The following is a 19,133-nucleotide window of genomic DNA, read 5'->3' as shown; positions in this document are numbered from 1 at the left end:
TCATGTTGTCTGCCTAAGAGTGTTCAAAACATACTAAGTAGAAAGAGAGGTCACACTAAATACTTGTAACTTTATACTGTTCAAATTGTTTTGTTTTGTACTGTATATACATTTCCTGTATATTCTGGTTGTATTTTAGTGGAATAATTACTGAGAAATATACATGTACAATCACTATAACCTTGCTGAAACAAGAAAGGTAGCCTAAGAATTTTGCACAGTACTGTACCTCCACTTGTCACTTTTATAGGCGTTTGTCCCTGTCAATAGGGAGAATTTTTATAGCTTTACGGAGTTTTTATTAGTAAAAATGTAGCAGCTGTAAACAATCATGTGTAGTCTATGGAAAGATGGTGTAACTCGCAACTTCAAAATGCAACAGACAATAAAAACAAACAAGGAACTGGAGGGACAGTTGCTTACCTGGGGCTGATTCCTGCATCTTCTCCCTCTTCCGCTTCTTCTTCTTTCCCTAAAAAATATACAGAGGAACACATAAAGTGTGGCTCCAGCACTCACGCTCACTAGACCACTCTGATATCCTGCTGCTGACTGCCATGTTCACTCATCCCCTGCTGGGCATCCAACCAGCATCCCCTGGACTCCGGACTCCGCCACAAACTGCCACGCTGAGAGGGACGGACCAACCCAAGAGAGTGTGAGCTGATGTTAAGTGTGCTGCTTTCAGCTGGTCGCAAATGACTTCTATCATTTTTAGGCCTTTTTTTTTTTTACTTGTGACCATCCTAACAGACTACAGACAGCTTGTCCTGCCGCTGTGACCAGTCTGTGTCATATTTCCACTGCCTTTGAAGTCCCTCTAATGACAAATATTAACATGAAGTGCAATTAAAAATGCTCACTGCAATTAGGCTAGTCTAGCTCAACGACTGTGAAGAGCACCACTCTCTTTCCAGAGAGGTGGTGGGAGTGTGTAAGGATTTATAGCTTATGCTAAATCCCCAGGGGGGAGACTATAGGTATAGATAGCAGCGTAGAGTCGTTCTAGTCAAATATGAGCAGCACTTTGGTTTCCTGCTGCAAAGTCTGCTAATCCACTTATTCATGAGCTAATCTGCCTTCTACTGCTGCGGCAGACAGGGAAGACGACAGACTAAGTGAGAGTGGGTGAGAGAAAGGATGAGAGAGGGGGTACACAGCAAAACTATGAATGCTGCACGCTCTCCATGCCAGTACGTTACCTATTTTGGGTGTTTCCAGGCATGATGTGCTGCCTGTGTGCAGCTGAAGATTTTGTTTGTGGGAGGGGTCGCAGAATGGCGCTTTCAGGGATACAAAATTTACTTGTAAGAAATGTTTTGCGTTAAACATATCGTTTCCCTTTATCTCTTTGGTATGCCAAGTAGAAAGCCAGTCCTCTACTTTTTTTTGCTCTTACCCGTCAAATATGTTTGTACTAACAAAGCAGGAAATTAAATGGGCTGACTGTCACTAGCTGATGCTGTGTATCTTTAACTGTGGTGTGCTTCACTGGGAGCAAAGCTGCGAAACTGTCTCCCCCTCAGCGAGGCATTTTGGCAGTGGAGCAGTGGAGGCAGAAGGAGGAGGGGGATGCTGTCGGTGTCCGAGGGGAGGCAGATAAACACCACAAAGCACTTTGGTGGTGGAGTGAATGTGAGTGCCGGAGCCACACTTTTAATAAAGGCTGGTGCTCTCTCTCTCTCTCTCTCTCTCACACAAATTCATTCACGCCAGAGAGACACATGTGACAACTTCCAAGCAAAAACACATATGCACGCATGCACACTGTTGATAGACACCAAAAAACAGACTGCATCTTAAATCCAGCTGAACCTCCCACATTCACAAACAAAATGGGCAGCTAGAGGAGCAAAGGTTGCTGCTGCTGAATGCTGTATGCATGATCCATCCTCCTTGACGCAGTCTAACAGGTGCTTTTTACATCCGAAGCTCCATGCTGATATGGAACATCAAAGACTAGCAAAACCATTACCAGGCAGTTTTCACTCACTGTGGCAATAATAATGTCCATGATACTACAATCCATTTTACTGTGGATGGTAATATAATCACAGTGTTATGAATTACACATTAGGCTGAAACAAAGGGTCCGAAAATGGACCTTATTAGCATGGAGCCGACTAGTGTGAATTAGTGTGTGTGCGCCACTTAAAGAGCAAGTCATGCAACACTGACATAAACAAACAACATAAATCAACATACACACACGCACGCGCACCTCTGCCAATCTGTTCTGTTGATACTTACATAATTGTCTCGAGCGGACCAGCCAGGGTAGAGCTGCATGTGGAGCTGCCGTTCCTTGCGGGCTAACTCATAATACTTAGCTTGCTCTTCCCGAGATAAAGCATGCCACTGTTTCAGTACAAAAGGAGATTAGGGGGAAAAAATAGCATACAGTCAATTACTGGCATGCACTTGCATGTTCCTTGCATAGAGAAGTGTGCTGGTGTTTTGGTAAAAAGAAAAAAAAAAATCTTTTCAACTTCCAAACGTGTGGTGTAGGGGATAAAAGAGGGAGAAAGAAGAAGGGGGACACATGATGAAGAGATTAACATGCACAAGAGTCAGAGGGAGGGAGAGAAGAGACGGAAAAAAAAAAAACTTTGATTTCATATCAAAACACTGGTTCCAATTTAGCAGCGCTTTTTATTCAAACTATGTCAGCGAGCAATTACCCTATGCAGGCCACAAACTAGGCTTTGCTGTGGCTGGCTGCCTCAACCGCTAGGCCTATTCGTTAAGGCTTTTAACATGGCTCTGTGGTTCCACTCTTTTCCCAATCCTCAAAAGGAACAAATTTTGTCATTTCCAACCGTGCCATTATCCAGGCATATTTTATTAAAGCCAATTTGATTAAATGTCAGTTAGATAGGCAGTCTGTATCTGTGCTGCTGAGAAGGAAGTAATTGGCTGGGGCAATCATTATGACAATAATCACAACTAGTTCATAAAAGACTGTATGTTAATAGAGAGAGGGATATCTGTTCTTTTTTATAACTAATTGGGCCCCGGAAGTCAGTCCATGTGGACGCTTTAGAGCCACGGTTTGAGCTGTGATCTTTTGGCGCTTTAACTCAGTCACCAAAGATAAACTGCAGAGACAAAGAGATCGGTGCATCGGGGTGCAGACTTTTTGACCTACCCTTCGTCCCAGGATCTGATTGATGGCGGCACTCTCCTTCAGCGTGCACTCGGCGACCACGTTCGCACGCATTTCTTTCATGTAGAGCATGAAGGCGTTTAGCGGCTTCTTGATGTGCGGTCTTTTGGGCTCCTGCTCCTTTCTCTGTTCGTGCTGGGGTTTCCTGTAAAGACAATAACAACAACACCACGGGTGGAGGTAAAGAAAAGGGGGATACAAAATAGCAAAAAGAAGAGGGGATGTTGTGGTGCCGCAGTGGCGACAAAAGCAGCGAGGGTCTGGTTGCTGTCAGCGTATGGTGAGGCAGCGTGAGAGGGGTTGCCACGCCACGGGCCCCTGCCTCTTTAATCATGTGCAGTTGCACAGTCGCAGCCCTTCATGCAGAGAGATTACTCCACCAGTAATGGCAACCAAACCTTCTCGTCCACAGCACATTGGCAATCGCTTAAAACCAAATGCTCACACTCAAAGACACTCTGCTCCTACTCCTGACTTACTTTCTAACAACCTTTTTGATAAAGTACAGTCTTGGTGTCGGAATGGCCATGAATAATGGAAATATCAGCGATAACCACTTCAGGGCGCTCACAGCACTTCCCACTGCACACACTGGGGATGCGAATTCAGTTCATCCGAGCACTAATCTAGGACCTGTATCTGTTGCTGGCTAAGTGTGTTGTGATCCCTGAGGCCGAATGAAGCATAGGCCTGTTATCAGTAGAGCACGGGCACTCGCTGCTTATCTGCTCACATCAAGGGAATGAGAACAAGGCTCTGACAGAGGGTTTGCTCAGCAATGGCCTACTGTCGTGGTGGAGTGCACAAATACCTGGAAGTGTGTCGTCTCAGAAAAGAGTGAGAGTGTTTGATGAAGGCATTCTGTGTTTGCAGGACTCACATGTGCATGATATCTGTTTCATGCGGAGGCTCGTGTTTGACCTGTGGGTTGACGATGGCCGGGTGGGGGATCCCTGTGGCGTGGGGACCTGGGGGGCCGGGCACCATGTGGTGTGAGAACCTGCAATAACAGCAGACAGCAGGCTTTGATTAATTAAGAGAGGATGAAGAAGGACAGTTGCATGGAAAAGGGTGCCCTGCATGTCCAGTGATAGTGGATACACACTTACAACAGCATGTGCACAAACAAGTAAAGAAGTCTATGCACATGTGTTTATTTGCTTGATGTTAGATGTGACAGGGATTTTTCAGATTTTTAAAGTGGAGTTGCATGAGGTGTAGTGAGAGGGCATACACAAGCACAACTCACTGAAACAATGGCTCTCTGGTTATCAAAGTTCCTTGTTTCTAAATGGCATAGAGTGAAAGACAAATAAATTCCCTTATGATCATATAAGCCAGTGTAACCCAGCCTTTTTAAATTGTCATCTCTTGATATAAAGCATATGTCCTTGTGACCCTCTACTCTGATGCTGTAGGAAAGAGGTGTCTTTTAGAATATTTAGCATTTAAAGAAATAATATTAAATCCACAAAAAGTGAATTAGGGCTGTACCCAACTCAGAAGTTTGCCAGTCAAATCAGATTTGGTGGTTCAATATAAATATTCAGCAATATTGTGTGTGTGTGTATATATATATATATATATATATATATATATATATATATATATATATATATATATATATATATATATATATATATATATACACATCCATATAGGGTTTAAGTTTGATGTTGGTTCAGCAGGACCCGCAACATTAATGCAATGCAGTAAGCGAGCTAACAGCACTAATGACGGATCAAAAAAAAAGACTGATCGACCTTAAGCACTCTCAGTTGACAGGGGTCTTCGACTGACTGAAGTGCCTACAGTGTATTACATACAGTGGAAGTCTGTTGACACACTCCCAGTTTGGAGAAGGAGGCTGGAGTCCGCAAAGTCCAACCTAAGAAAATCCTAAATAGTTTAAGTGCACACTACATTGAGAGTTTTTTCACCGCTTTGCCTCTCCATCAGACAGCCTGTTCTGATGGGGAAGCCGTTAACGACTTTAGTTCAAAATATCAGACTCTGCTGAGAAGTACAGTAACTCTGGCTTGCTAAACTCTGACTGAGCAGTGGTAGACCAGCAGATACAGTTAGTTTGTGTTATTGTGTGACTTTGGCAAACTGTACAACCCCAAAGTCAAACAATAACACAAACAAAATAAATGATCGAGGCAGCAGTAGAGCGGAAGCTCCTGTGTTCATTTAAATTAAATCACTGTTTTTCTCAATGGAGCCTGGCTTTGAATACATAATAGCTTGAACTCTGTGTGACAAATCACTGATTTACCTTCGTCACACAAGGTTTAGTAAAGGTATTCTAAATATAGCGTTAACTTAAAACTGATTTTTTTAGGTGGGTCTTTTTCAGGTGGCTAAAATACAATTTGCCGCGGACCAAAATCCACAACCGGAGACTGCTTATCAGCAGTGTCAGGCTCCATTTTGCTTCTCCAAACTGGTGGTGTGCCGACATCTAAAGCATGTAATACACTGACTATTGATAAGTAACCGATACAACCCCACTTCAAAAGATCCGAACTATCCCTTTAAATGCTAAATATTCAGAAAGAACATGCCTTTTTCCTAAAGTATAAGAGGTCACAAAGTGACCTTCTTCTCTTATAAAAAAAACAAAACAAAAAAAACATTGGGTGCCAATGGTGTATGATTACATGGGATTTTTTTTGTTTTGTGCTCTATCCCATTAATATCAAAGGAAGTACGGTAACTACAAGTGATGCAGAGCATGAGTTTTGCTTGTGTTGCCTCCTCACTGCACCTCAAGAACAATGAAGATCAGGCAAAATAAGAAGAACTGACACAGTAATGTTTTGTGGTCTTTAGTGTTTTTTAAAATCTGTTTCCACTTGTTTGGGTTTCTTTCTAAAGTGTTTTGAATATCAATTTTCTTCTAAGCATGAGGAAATCTCCAGATATGCTTTTCTTTCCTGGTCACTGTCTCAGACTCTTTGAGACTTTTCTTCTGAAATAATAAATCATTTTCACTGAGTTATCAGTGGGTTCATTATGTCTGTGTCTCTATTCTTCTATGTTTCAAAAGTCATCATGTTGTGGTTGTTTCATTCAGCTGGTTTGCTGTTTATTTTGTTGTAAAAACAAAAATTCTTGTGAAGCATTAAAATTTTCTGATCAGCAATGTTCAGTGCTGCAAACACAATACTTCCTCAGTCTGGGTACAAACCATGGCCAAGAATCCAAAATATTTGGTTCATCAGCTGGGAAATGTCCCTAAATTTGGAAAAGTTACTGAATCAAAAAATGGGTTAATATACTGCAGGTATTCAGAATAATACAGGAGGAAAGCAGAAGGAGACTGTCTGAGCTTCAACTGTCGCCCGTTCCTGCACCTTACATCTGGCTTCACTCAGAGTATGCCTAAAGCCCCGTCTTTACAAACATCACGCTGACAGAGAAAGAGATACTAAGGAGGAAGAAAGAGGGAAAAGGGAGAACAGGGGAAAAAAGTACAGAAATGGCAGTGACAAGGATGCAGTCAAAAAAGAAAGAAAGAAAAGCGGGGTAAAAGATGCTAAAAAAAAAAGGACATCGCAAACATGAAGTGACGCTCAGAGAGAGAAGTGCTTCCAGGAAGCTTTGATGGGGGTTAAGCAGCCATATGGTTATGCAGGGGCATGCATGCGGTGATGTGTTTGACATGTGCTGGGCACACAGAGGAGCGGTGTGGCTGAAGCCGCAGCAGTAACAGCAGGAACAGCCAGAGGCAGACCTCCCTGTGTAGGCTGCTGCTGCAGGCCAAAGCCAGCACAGCGTCAGTGTGCATCTGATGTGAAGAGACAGGATAGTAATTGCTCCTTGTTTACATGAAATCGACTGTGCATGCTTTTGCTTTTGTCTGTCTGACTCACCATCCCAGCGGTGGCGTGATCTGTCCGACTCCTCCAGGAGACAGAGAGTAGAAGTTGGGCATGTCTGGTCCGGAGTGATGCCTCGGCATTCCTAAACACACAACAATGGTACACAACTGTTACAAAAGAGTCAGATTAAATTTTTCACTTAAAGAACTGCATCCTGTCAGTCTGCGTACCACTGAAATGTGCCCATAACTTAGAGAATCAAAGGCTGGAAAGTGTCAAAAGTTACAGCAACACTTCTCACATAAAGAACACCTTTATTTTGAGACCAACACGTTTCCACTTTTGATCATTTAGGTCATTTGACGTCCGTTTAACATAATTTCATATGAATTAGGGATTTTTTGCAGATATCTGATATGCGGATATAAAACAACTCATTTGGCCAATAACCGGTAGATATATCCATTTTTTCCCGAACTAATTTTACTTATCATCAAGTCTCTTCTGTAGTAGAATTATTAACATATTATGCATTCTCTTATAGATAGAAACGGTAAATACAATGCTTTTCAGTGTGTGAAATATTCATACATTGTGCAAAATAAGAAAAATACTCTATACTAGGGTAGATGTTTTGTACATGTTCACTTTTTTGTTTGTGACGTAGACAGAAATCAGCATGTTGACCAATGTTCGATGATTCATTTTAAAGCCAATATCTGCAGATACAGACTGCATGTCGACATTATTTTGCATCCCTTATTTTAATTTTAGCTCCGTGTGAAGTGAATAAATATTGTGTTTTCAAATTAACACTTGTTAATTTACACCCTCCCAATGTTGAAATGTCTGTGGCCTACAGTGGATTTATAATTTCTTAACTGTTCACATGTTAACCTGTAAACAAGCAGGTTGGTAATATTCATGTTTGAGATTAAATCAATGTTGTGAACATAAAACATTTTAGCCTAGGAATGGTTCCTGGTATCCTTAGTTAGTTTGTTTCTGTTTGGTACTTCTCTCAGTTTGCTTTTGCTTCTCCAGTTCGACTATTTTTAGGTTGGATGACCGATAAACTTCTGTTATTTACTGTACCACTAACTGTAGCTATACCTGCCAAATGGTGCTCTACCTCTTCATTTTTTGCCAAACCCTAACAATCAACCATATACAAAGCCCTGCACCATAAGTTATCATCAAATGATTTGTCATGTTTGGTTTACATGTTTTTTGATCGGACATTTTCTGATCTGATTTTCTTTGCCAATTGTAAACCATAATATTATGAACCTTTTTCCTTTAAAATCCATCAGTCCTTCTCACTCTTCCCATCATGTTTCACTAAAAGTCAAAGACGGTGCATGTGTCAGTGCTTGAATGAGCCTCTTGACCTCACCTCATCAACACCCAAGAAAAGGATAATATTTTCCCCCGCTTAGCTTGAGTCCTTCCAGTGTGTTTCAGCGTCTTTAAGCTGGTTAATTGAGCCTTCCACTTTGTGGCAGAGGCTGCAGCTTTCCCTGTAGACACAGGATTGACTTGGACTAACTGCCGGTGGATCTTCAGGACTAAGCTCCTCCATCTCTAGCTCGCCTGCTCCTACTGGGTTTCAAGGTCGAGGGGTCTCTTTTTGTAGAAAAGACTTAACTGGGAACGGGGCTGTAAAATAACTTAAACTTAACAAAATCTGCAAGACTTGTGTCTTCTTGTCTGACATCTATTTGTGACTTATTCTAGGCAGAACGAGTGAAAATACAACTGAAAAACTGTAGATATCAGAAAATACTGTTCACACACATGGAAGCGCGCACACACACACACACACACACACACACACAAAGAAAAGAGGGCAAATGCCTCCAGATTAGCACCATCTTCTAATCCCTGCTGGAGCCAGCCTTTTCTCCCTGCCTCTATCTTTTCTCTTCTTCTTTCTCTCTCCAGGCTGTGGTCTGAAGGGGCCTCCCTCCTCGGAGAGGCAGGGCGAGCGGGGGGCTTATATCTCCAAAGCCAATGTTGCAACGCTGGATTCATAGCACGCATAGCACTACCCCCTGCCAACTAATCCACCACCTAACACTCCTGAGGGCCCTCCTGAGGGCAGAAGGGAAGGAGGCAAGGGGTGAAGTGGTGAGGGAGGCGGAGTGAGCCCCAGCGTGTTAACCTTGTCGCTCACACCCTTAAGGTTCCTAATTACTCACCCCCTTATTTGCACGTTTCTATTGACACCCAACAGGGCTATGCATTTCCTCTCAAAACAAGCAGTACTAACCCACTTCTCATGGTAAAACCTAGAAATAACCTATGTAGAAATGAGCGTCCAATGATAGATTTCAAGTTTTTTTACACAGTAAACATATAAGTGTTCCAGTGTAAAAAATTCAAAGCCCCCCCTCCGCTCGACCTTCCATCCTGCATTGCGGCCCTGTGCATATTAGAGCTCATAATGAGAAAATCCATGATTGTTTTTCATAATTAACGAGCAGATCAAAGTCTGAGCCCACTAAGTAAGGCAGAGCAGCAATTGGTCGATATGAGAGAGCGAGAGAGGGAGGGACAGCAAGAAAGAGAATAAGAGAGATTTAAGCATCTTCAGCTTAGCTCTGCTGGTATACACACATGAATATGCCTAGGGAAATCATTTGCAGCTAATTCTGCAACTGGATCGCTTGGACATGGATTTCTGTTGAGCTGCGAGTGCAAAGATCAAATATAGTAAAAAAGACCTCCAGGTTTTTTTTTTTTTCTTTTCTTCAGTGTTTGTCAGAAACTTCTCTATGGACTGGCAGGACCAACATGAGCAGTAAAATGGACAGCATTACTTCATAAACTGTACTACATGACAAAAAAATTCTGAAATCTGATGTGCGCACAGTGCTCAACAGCATGTCAACACAATTCTTCCCTGCTTCCCTTAGAAAAAATATTCAACAAAACTGTGTCTGATGCATGATTCCTCTGACATATGTGGAGCACAGTTTCTTTATATGTCCCACTCCCTTCATCTCACTACACTGTGTACTCTTGTGCTCAGTTCTACATTGTTATTTATAGCTGGTCCCTCAGAACCTCCCAACCTCATCATCATCTTCATCATCGCCTACATCCTGTCTGATCCCTCTCCTCCTTTTCAACTGGCAGCCGCGGGAGAAGAAAGCCGGGAGAAGAGAAAAAGGTGCGGGACAAAACTATGGCGGGGCCCACGTCTTTTTTTGCATTTCGTGAGAAGCTGCCAAAGTCTCCGGCTGTGCGGGGCTAAGGAGCTCGTCCAAACTGCTGAGGAGCTCCTCTGCAGCTGTCAGAGCTCGAGCTTGATGTTGTTACTGAGAGGCAGAGAGTGCAGAGGAAGAAGGGCAGCGGAGCTCAGTGCGCCGTCCCACAGGCTGCATCAAATGAGTTCATGCTAAGAGCTGATGGAAAGGATGACTTTGCTGTGACACATTTTGGTTTGTGACTCTATTGATTTTCTGACAGTGTTGGCTCAAAGTAATGTAAAAAAAAAGCTTAGGTAGTGCACTGTTTGCATTATTGCAATATTTTGAATAAAAATCAAATTCAAAATGCATATTGACAAAATCTGGTACTATGAAAGTTCTCCAAACAGCCCATTAGTATTTTTTAAGGCAACAGACAGGGTCACTATTTTTTTTCACTTCTGCAAATTAAAATAAGATGTTAGTGTTTTATTAAACGGACTCTAAATATGAGCTGGAAGTTGAAACAATGCAAAAATTATATCAGCACTGAGGGTTTATGTTTTGTTGGATTAAGTAATGAGGATGTGTCCATCTGGATGTAAATCGTAGAGGCACATATACTGATCTTATTATGGTGAACAGGTATCAGCCAGTATTGACCTATTTCGTCATATACAAATTCTTCTTCAATGGTATCAGAAATTTCAGTGTTTTCACTGTTAGTTGGCAGAATGGCATGACTGATGGAGTATAAGTAGGTTTTTAATCCCACAGCAATCATGTTAACATGGAGAAAAATTATCCCAATGAGTTCAACAGATTTTAAATTTGGAAAAATACAGCACTGGCATCTGATTTGTATCATGATATCAAAATACTGGAATTTCTAACATAGTTACCATACCTTGAAAAACATAGATATTCGATACCATTTTCAATACAACAGAGAAAACTTCACATTGAGGGTATACGATGTAAAAAGAATTAGTAAAAGATAAATGTAAAAAGGCTATGACATGATAACAACATCTACGCTTCTACATGATAATGTCTTCTCTCCTAGGTTATTAGTTGAGGTGAAGCACAATAATTGTGGTAAACATTAACACTAAGAGACAGCGAAAAAGTGCAGCTGGTACCGAAGTATCGATACTACGGGAAATGAGAAACTGTTTCCAATAGTCAGAATCAACACTTATACAATACTTAAATACTAGGCATTTTTTAAGAAGTGTTGGCATATACTCTGTCTCTGGAGAGACAAAAATAAGATCTATTCACTTTTTCTTTTTAAAGTAGTTCAAATGAGAAATGGAAAAAAATGAGTTTTGTCCATTTTGAAAATACTGCCTTCTTTTAATTTGCAAAGCAAAAGGAGACGAGAAAATCCAGAGTAATTGGAGACATGGATCATTCACAAAGTTCTATTTCAGCAACCCTGCAGCCCACACAGTTGTTGTTGAGGCTTTGAGTGTGTCATGTTCAGATCTGTTTGCTCGATCTCTACCTTGTTTGTTGTTCACCTCCTGGGGGTGAAGACCAGAATGGGATCCTGGGGCGAAGTGCTCATCACTGTACGTGATCAGTGGGGTGAGTGGGTGGACTGCATGGGACGGCTGCACCACAGGGACTTTGTTGGACTGTGGAGAAAAAAAAAGAAGATTTAAAAACAATATGAAAGAGGGATGACATTATACATGAACTTCAATTTCATTATTCCATGCACAATATGGCCCTGCTCCCTGCCACATGATCTGGGGACTGGTATGGCACATGTAGTGCAGGTGGTCTGCCTCCTTGTAGATGTGGGTGAAGCTTAATAGTATGGTCATGAAAAAAGTAACTAAAGAACATTTATTCCAATTCCTTCTCTTTTAGTAGCCTGAGCGCAGCACCTCAAAACTTTGTTTAGCCTAGGTCAGCAGGACCGAAAACCCTATCCCCTGAAGGAACGAGGAAAAACAAGTCAAAGAGGTGCATGTTTGAGACAGCAGAAGAGAGAAACAGAGCTGGAGCGAATAGGAGCAAGCGAGCGATAGAGCAAAGAGAGGGGAGAGAAAAGAGAGATTCGCAGGGTAGAGTTAGAGCAGAGGTCTTAGGCGGGAGATCAAAGGCAGTCATTAGCTGGTGAATAAGGGGAGTTCATTACAGAGCAAGAGCCGGGGGAAGGAGAGATGAGGGATGGAGGAGGAGGAGAAGGGGGTTGGCTATAGAGAGAGAGCGCTAGTGAGACAGATGTCTACAGCGGTACTTAATGCAGGGGTAATCACGTCAACAGTGGCCTGACCACAGGCCCCCCATCCCCGGCTGACTCACAGAGACCTGCCTCCTGACAACTAAAATAGACCGAGCCAGGCCCAAAAATCCCCGGCCCCAACCCCCAGCCAATAGCGCTTACATGCTTCAGCAGCAACGAACACATGGCAATGCTTAGCCATGCTAAATCTACTATTCCAAATCTGAGCCCAGAGCAGAGTTGGAGTCAAAATATCACCTCCACAGGATATATGGCTAATCGGAGAGACGTCAGTTCACTGTTGGGTGAGACACGTCTTACACCAAATGGCTCCCACAAGCTTTGAATCAAAGAGTTTCATGAAATTGTAATCAGATGCTCTCACAGGAGCAGTCACCTGATTAATAATATTGTTGGAGATACTCATCTAAATTTAGTATGAGCATAATTTTGAGAAGAGACAATATAATCAGGGGACCGCTCTTTATTAGCTCTCACGTTGTTGTCCTAGTGAGGTGTCTGCCAAGGTGACATTCCTGCAGTGCTAACTGGTGATTGGTGCACATACACACCCACACACACGCACACAAAACTCCTTGGACACAAGGAAGGCTGGAATGTCTGCGTTTTCCCCGAACCTCTCGCAGACTGGCACCGGTCTCAACTTAAGACCCCTCTCTCCCCCTCCCCTCCTTCTGGGAACCTCCTAACCGGTTACACAAAGGGCAGTATGTGTGCTGTATGTGTGTTTGTGTGTGTGTGTATGTGTGTGTGGGTGTCAAAAAAATCTCCTCTACCAAATGACGCATCATCTCCAATAGATTCCTTATCAGGATGGGAAATCTCATCTCCCAGGGCCCGTTTCGTTCCCAGTTCCTCTCTTGATGTGCACCTCGTATGCCATCTATCATCTGCCACATTAGCCCCTTTAACAGTGCCTCCTCAAGGCGGGAATATTGCGCTATTAATATCGTTATTCGGCCTCACCGTTCTGCATGAAAGGTATAATAGTGGTATGGGGAGAAAGAGTTCTCGCATTTGAGTCAGCAACAGAGGTGGCAACAACGTCAAATCAAGGTCTATGTAAAAGGGACAACCCGTAGGACAAGATCATGGGTGTGACGTTTAAAAGCAGCTAGGAGCAGCTGGCAGGTAACTCAAACAAGACGAACAGAAGCAAAAGATGTCCACAACTTGGGAAAACAATGATTCAAGAGCTCTTTAGCATCCAAGCAGAGGACAAGATGGGTCGCCATATAAGAGAGAGCGTAAATAAATGTTGTTGCCATATTATGCCATTGTTATTGTTTACAAAGGGCTGCTGACATGTATGTTATGTCACATTAGAGACTGAAGCTGTTGTATCAAACATCATGCTCGTCACACATCAGATTCTGCAATGCCCGCATGCTGTCTAAAAATCACCCATTGGAGCATCATGATGCTGCATTTGTTTGGCCTTGTGTTAAAATGCAAAAACAGCACAAAGAAGGGACTTTGTAGCAGTCCTATGGCACAATTGCTGTGCGAAAAGGGATACTGTAGCATTTCAGGTAGCAACACACTGTTCACAAACAAGAAAAATCCTGTCTGGATACTAATTCAGCATTGATACAAAGGCTTTTCATGTTAGCCCAGGTGAGTGCGGTTCTTTGACCCTGGTCAACAAGAGTCAAAGGTGACGGGATAATCTGCAAGTGTGGGAGTGTCAGACCTGATCCTACAGAGGAGAGGGCTGATTAGTGAGGGCTGCTAACCCTAAAGGAGGGCTAACCAGGACCAGGGTGGCTGGGACATGCCTACACCAGAGGCTAAATGATAGCATTCTCGCCCATATTATTTTACGCCTCTCCACTCCCATTTGTTATCCTGTTGGAATGAGATAAGAACCTGAGGGATTATCATTTTAGCTGGAGGTCCTCTCCAACTTGTCGCAGAGAAAGGAGAAAGAAAAAGCGAGCGAAACAAAAGTTAGGCCCTCATACACACACATAAACTACCATACCGTAAAATAAATAAATAAATGAATAATAAAAAGGTGATTGACTCCCAAGCATCCAGGAGAGCTAAAGGCTTCCGCCAGAGAGGAGAAGCCCTCTTTTGTGCTTTTCCCAGTTACAGCTGTCAAATCCCATTTTTCTCAACTTCTTAATAAAGTGCCTCCATTGTGGCAAAAATCCACCAGAGAAAAACGTGCAGGCCTCTGTGACCAATACACAATTTATGGCTGTTTGGGTTCACATTTACATAAACTGCATGCCATAACTTTGCATGGTTTACTCTATGAAGAAAGGCAGAGGCTTCTTACATCTACACATCTTGCTATAATGAAGAAAATTATATCAGGGTTGAGTAAAATCCTCACGTTTTAACTGTTAAGTTGCAGTTTTTACGTGCTAACAGCCGTCATGGAGGCTCCATTTTAATTCCTCCAGGTGAAGACTTGTTGGCTTGCTGCACCCACTTTGCAGCTCTTTGCAAGTTTACACACAAAAAGCATGACACCCTTTTACTGATTTTCTCAAGGATGAAGACTGAAACACTCAAGTCACCACAACCATGAGGGTCATGGCGTATCGCTGCAATCTGACCCCCTCTCATCTCGCATCCTGTTTCTAAACGCCCTTCGCAGCAGCAGCAGCAGCAGCAGCAGCGGTGTTGTGATGGAGGGCGGCCATATTGGAGGTCCCTTTTATTGTATAGGAGAAATAATAGGCTTAGGATCTTTCTATTCATATTTTTCAGGGAGAGCGAAAGAGGAGAGGCGGCGAGGATTGAAAAGAAAACGTTCCATTTGGAATTTCATATCCAGGCTTGGCCGGCCCTTCTAAAGAACCCCTCAGATGTGGTTTTAAGAGAAATTCATTGTGCGGAACTGGAGCTGGCAGGAAGCCCTCCATGGAGGAGACACTCCAGTGTGTTTCAGCACAGGGAGCCAGTGACTTGGCGTGCTGTCTGAAATTGGGGGTGGGGAAGGGAAATGGGACGTTTCGTTTTTGTTTCTTTTTTTTTTTTTTTTTTTTGAGGGAGGATTTTTCTGACGGCACGCCGGCGTCTGTGAGCTTGTATTCTGTCAGGTTCCACCAGCATCCTGCCATGGTTTTCTGAGCAAGAGTGTGTGTTTGTGCATGTGTCTATGTGGCGTATGTAATAACTATCCCTGCAATATTGCCTTTTTAGCATCTCTCTCACTCTCTCCCCTCACAGCACGGCTTTTGTACTCCACTCAATTATACCACTTCTGCAGAGTGGAGTGGAAAAAAGGGAAAGCGGGAATTTTATAATAATCACTTCCCACTTCTGTAATTTATATGCAATGAGGACTCTTCGCGCCTGCAGCTACAATCAAGTGTGTAGAAACCATGTGAGGTGTTTCACAAACAGCTGGGGAGATGGCAACTCAAGTGGTGGCTATGGATTCCCATGCTGCTAAATCTTTTCACTCAGATCCCCTTCTCACCCCAAAAACCCAACCTCACCTACTCACGGGATTTTCTGCAGACTAGAGGAAAAGGATGCACATGAAAATAATAAGGCCCAGGACATTAACAGGAGAAAAAGATGAGGCAAGAAATTGTAGTGTGATTGCAACCACTGCCATCAAGGGTTTGCTGTAAATTTTCTATATGATATTGATTGCCGTCACCTGAGAGAATCACTGGCAGAGAGCACGCACGACCTTAAGTAACATCTCTGGCTGGAGTTTCCACTGACAATGTGATCATAAAGAAGACAAGATCTTGAATGGAAAGCCTCTGTAAACGGAAGTGGAGGTACAAAACAACAATGTGCTATCTTTTTCAAATATTTTTAACAGCAGGAGTTACATAAATTACAATTAAGTGGTTAAAACCTGACCCCCCAGTGTATAACATATAGACTGGGAGGGTATGAGAGAACTACCAGATGGAGCGAATTATGTTGTAATTATGTTGTAATTACGTACTCCTTGAGACTCCAAAGAGACACACATTAAGAGGTGGGATCCTGCCATAGCTAGTCAATACAGTAAAGTGTCCTCGTCTTTCAAACACAGTCTGAATAGATTCCTCCTGTCTCATCACACATACTCTTACATCACTGCACACATTCAAACACAACTCCCCTCCCTGACCCCCCTTACCCCATCCACCTTTCTTATTTATCTTTTTTCCTCTTTTTTCGTTGTTCTACTGATTCACACCTCTGTTCTTTAAGTTTAAGTGGGTTTTTTTCTTCTCATTGCTTTTTTATTTAATAATTTATTATTACCTACATGTTATACCATTATTGTGAAATGAAGTATGGTCTGACAGGACGGAGCAAAGAAAAAATTTAATTAAAAAAAAAAAAAAAGGACAAAACTGTGGACAAGATTGTCAATAGGATCATATGATTTGTTGAATCAGAAATAAAAACGAAATAATTTTTTTTTAAATGGGTGTGCCCAGTACAGAGTCTCACCCTCAGACCAGGTGTTCACTCTCAGATGTGTTTGTGCACAAGTCGTCCGACCTTTTCCCAACAAAAGTGAGCAAACAATCTCCTGTCATAGCTTTACAGCGCAGAAAAGAAAAGGGACTGCACCTCCCTCCTCCCCTCCCTTTTTACCAAAACCAGTGGAGACCAACCTGAGGAAGCTTAAATAAATAACCAATTACCATTCGCAGAGCGGGTTGAACCCCACCAGCTTCAAGTGGAGTGCTAAAAATGGAATGTTTTATTGGCAGGATGGCCCCTCGGCCAGGGGGCTTAATGTAACGAAACCCAATTAATGGAGAAGAAAGCCGGGCCGCCAGCGAGCGAAGGAGCGCCACGCGCCCGGGGTAATGAGACGAACAAGCGAAGCCAACCACAGGGACAGGAGTGGAGGAGGCTACAAATAACAGGAAAAGCCTACCCTGGAGAGACATTTACATTTGTGAAGCCCCCTCCCAATCTTTCCTTCTCCCCCTTCCTTTCATTTCAATCATAAATCCTGCGTGCTTTTTAGAGTCCAAAAGTTGAACAGAAGCGGTGACACTGAAGGCGGAGGGCCATAAAATGGGAAAAACATTAAAGTATGAAAGGATATCACAAACTTGTAGCAGAATGATGCTTGGTGCGTTACTTAGATAACAGATATCGGCATGTACCACATATGCAATGTTATGCTCTTAGTAGCTAAGTCACAGCACAAATTCATCGTGCAAGGAAACGTCACGCTGTCCTCTAAATACCACCGTTACGCCCACACAAGCCACACGTCAAACACATATTAACCACACATGACCGACACATGCTACTGTATTAACACGGGACACGGAAAGACACATAGACACGCAGTGAAATACAGTCATGCTACATGGTGATGGATCAGATACACGTGTTTAATGAATTTAACACATACATGCTACATAAGAACACAAAGGAGCTATTAACAGCTGACTGTGTTCTTCCACACTGCCACCGAGCACAAGTGAATAGGACGAGGTGGATTACCCATCATCCTTCAGTTGGCATGAAGAGCGTGTGCTCCAAGCAAACCAATCACGCTAGTTCTCGTGCTGACATTCTGAACGTGTAAAGGAGATAATTTGTGTGAAATATGCCTGCCCCAGATGAAAAGACTTTATCCGCTTTTTAAAGTGTTCAACTCTTAATTTCTATATGTCGCGGAGCTATAAAAAAACTGAGGGAAGAGTAACAGAACATTAGAAATGATACAGTTTCTATTTTTCTCCTTCCTGTTAAGCCACAGTGAGTTAAGAAGAGACACAGAAGTACTGTGATAACAACCAGTCCGTTTTTGAAGAGTTCAGACTTTAAAAAGGTCATGCAAGAGGTCACGGAGGTCTGAATTAGAAGCTGCAGTACACGGCTGGGCAAGAGTTCAGCAATGTTGTATGTTGTTGCAGATATAGTGTTCCTGTTTTTCTGCAAATTGTTATTAAAAGAACTGTATAAGGTTTTTTACTAAGGTGTCCAACAACGTAGCAAACAGCGATCAAAATGGTTACAAAATATATCAAGCGAAATGCGGTCTGCAAAAAAATGAGGGCTTCCCCCGTCACCCCTTCTCCTCCATTCATTCAAAAAAAACTGACAGCAGTGACATCTGTGTTCCAGCACCACGTGACCCAATCACCTAATGTGACGACATAGAGTGAATAATAATAATCAAAATAATAATCTGGCACCTGCAGTTATGATACGGTACGATAACTGTCTCAAAGTTTCACCTGATCAGGGTACGCTACATTACATAATTATTAGAATAATTATCAGATGACATGAATGAATCAAACAAATGCTCTACTATGATTCAAAATTGAAACCAAATGCCTGAGAGGCAGTCAAGGAGGAGCAGAGTTATGCTATACAGCTACTTTTTTTTTTTCAATACAGTAGAGAATCAAGTGTACGAGGTATGATAATCATCAGTTTTCATACCACATTATATATGATTTCACGGTATACCACTGCATCTCTATTTCACTTTTTAAAAAGGCTAATTGCAGTTTTTTGGAAAATATGACTAACAAAAGTAAACCGTGAATTTGCTACGGACTATTTTCTGTAGCAAATTAATACAAAGGCATTCACGGCAGCAGGATGGTGTATGTTGTACTTATTCAAAACAAACTGCAGCGACTACGTTCACTGTAATGATGTCACTCGGTGCAACACTTTGGTTGCTTCTGGTTTGGCCCAATGATGTGTTTTTAATTGATTTTTTAAAATCAGTC

At 42.4% G+C, this 19,133-nt stretch overlaps 1 protein-coding gene across 6 annotated transcripts in view; it reads right to left on the bottom strand.

Moving 5' to 3' along the window:
* Positions 1-19,133, bottom strand: part of lef1 (lymphoid enhancer-binding factor 1) — a 52,146-nt gene that overhangs the window by 12,091 nt on the left and 20,922 nt on the right. For 2 of the 6 annotated variants that reach the window (XM_088075944.1, XM_088075946.1), the window contains exons 4-9: positions 11,698-11,830; positions 7,045-7,135; positions 4,047-4,166; positions 3,149-3,311; positions 2,251-2,358; positions 424-466 (exon numbers count right to left, since the gene is read on the bottom strand). In XM_088075944.1, coding sequence (XP_087932070.1) covers positions 424-466; positions 2,251-2,358; positions 3,149-3,311; positions 4,047-4,166; positions 7,045-7,135; positions 11,698-11,830 — 658 coding nt within the window. Of the gene's footprint in view, positions 1-423; positions 473-2,250; positions 2,359-3,148; positions 3,312-4,046; positions 4,167-7,044; positions 7,136-11,697; positions 11,831-19,133 lie in introns of all 6 variants that reach the window. The other 4 variants (XM_088075945.1, XM_088075947.1, XM_088075943.1 and 1 more) reach the window with 2 other exon arrangements.

Source organism: Plectropomus leopardus, chromosome 3 (genome assembly GCF_026936395.1).
Source record: "Plectropomus leopardus strain MGB_pleo_1.0 chromosome 3, ASM2693639v1, whole genome shotgun sequence".
Lineage (NCBI taxonomy): Eukaryota > Metazoa > Chordata > Actinopteri > Perciformes > Serranidae > Plectropomus > Plectropomus leopardus.
Note: the sequence above shows the minus strand (reverse complement) of the source record. Positions and strands in the feature narration are given on the sequence as shown.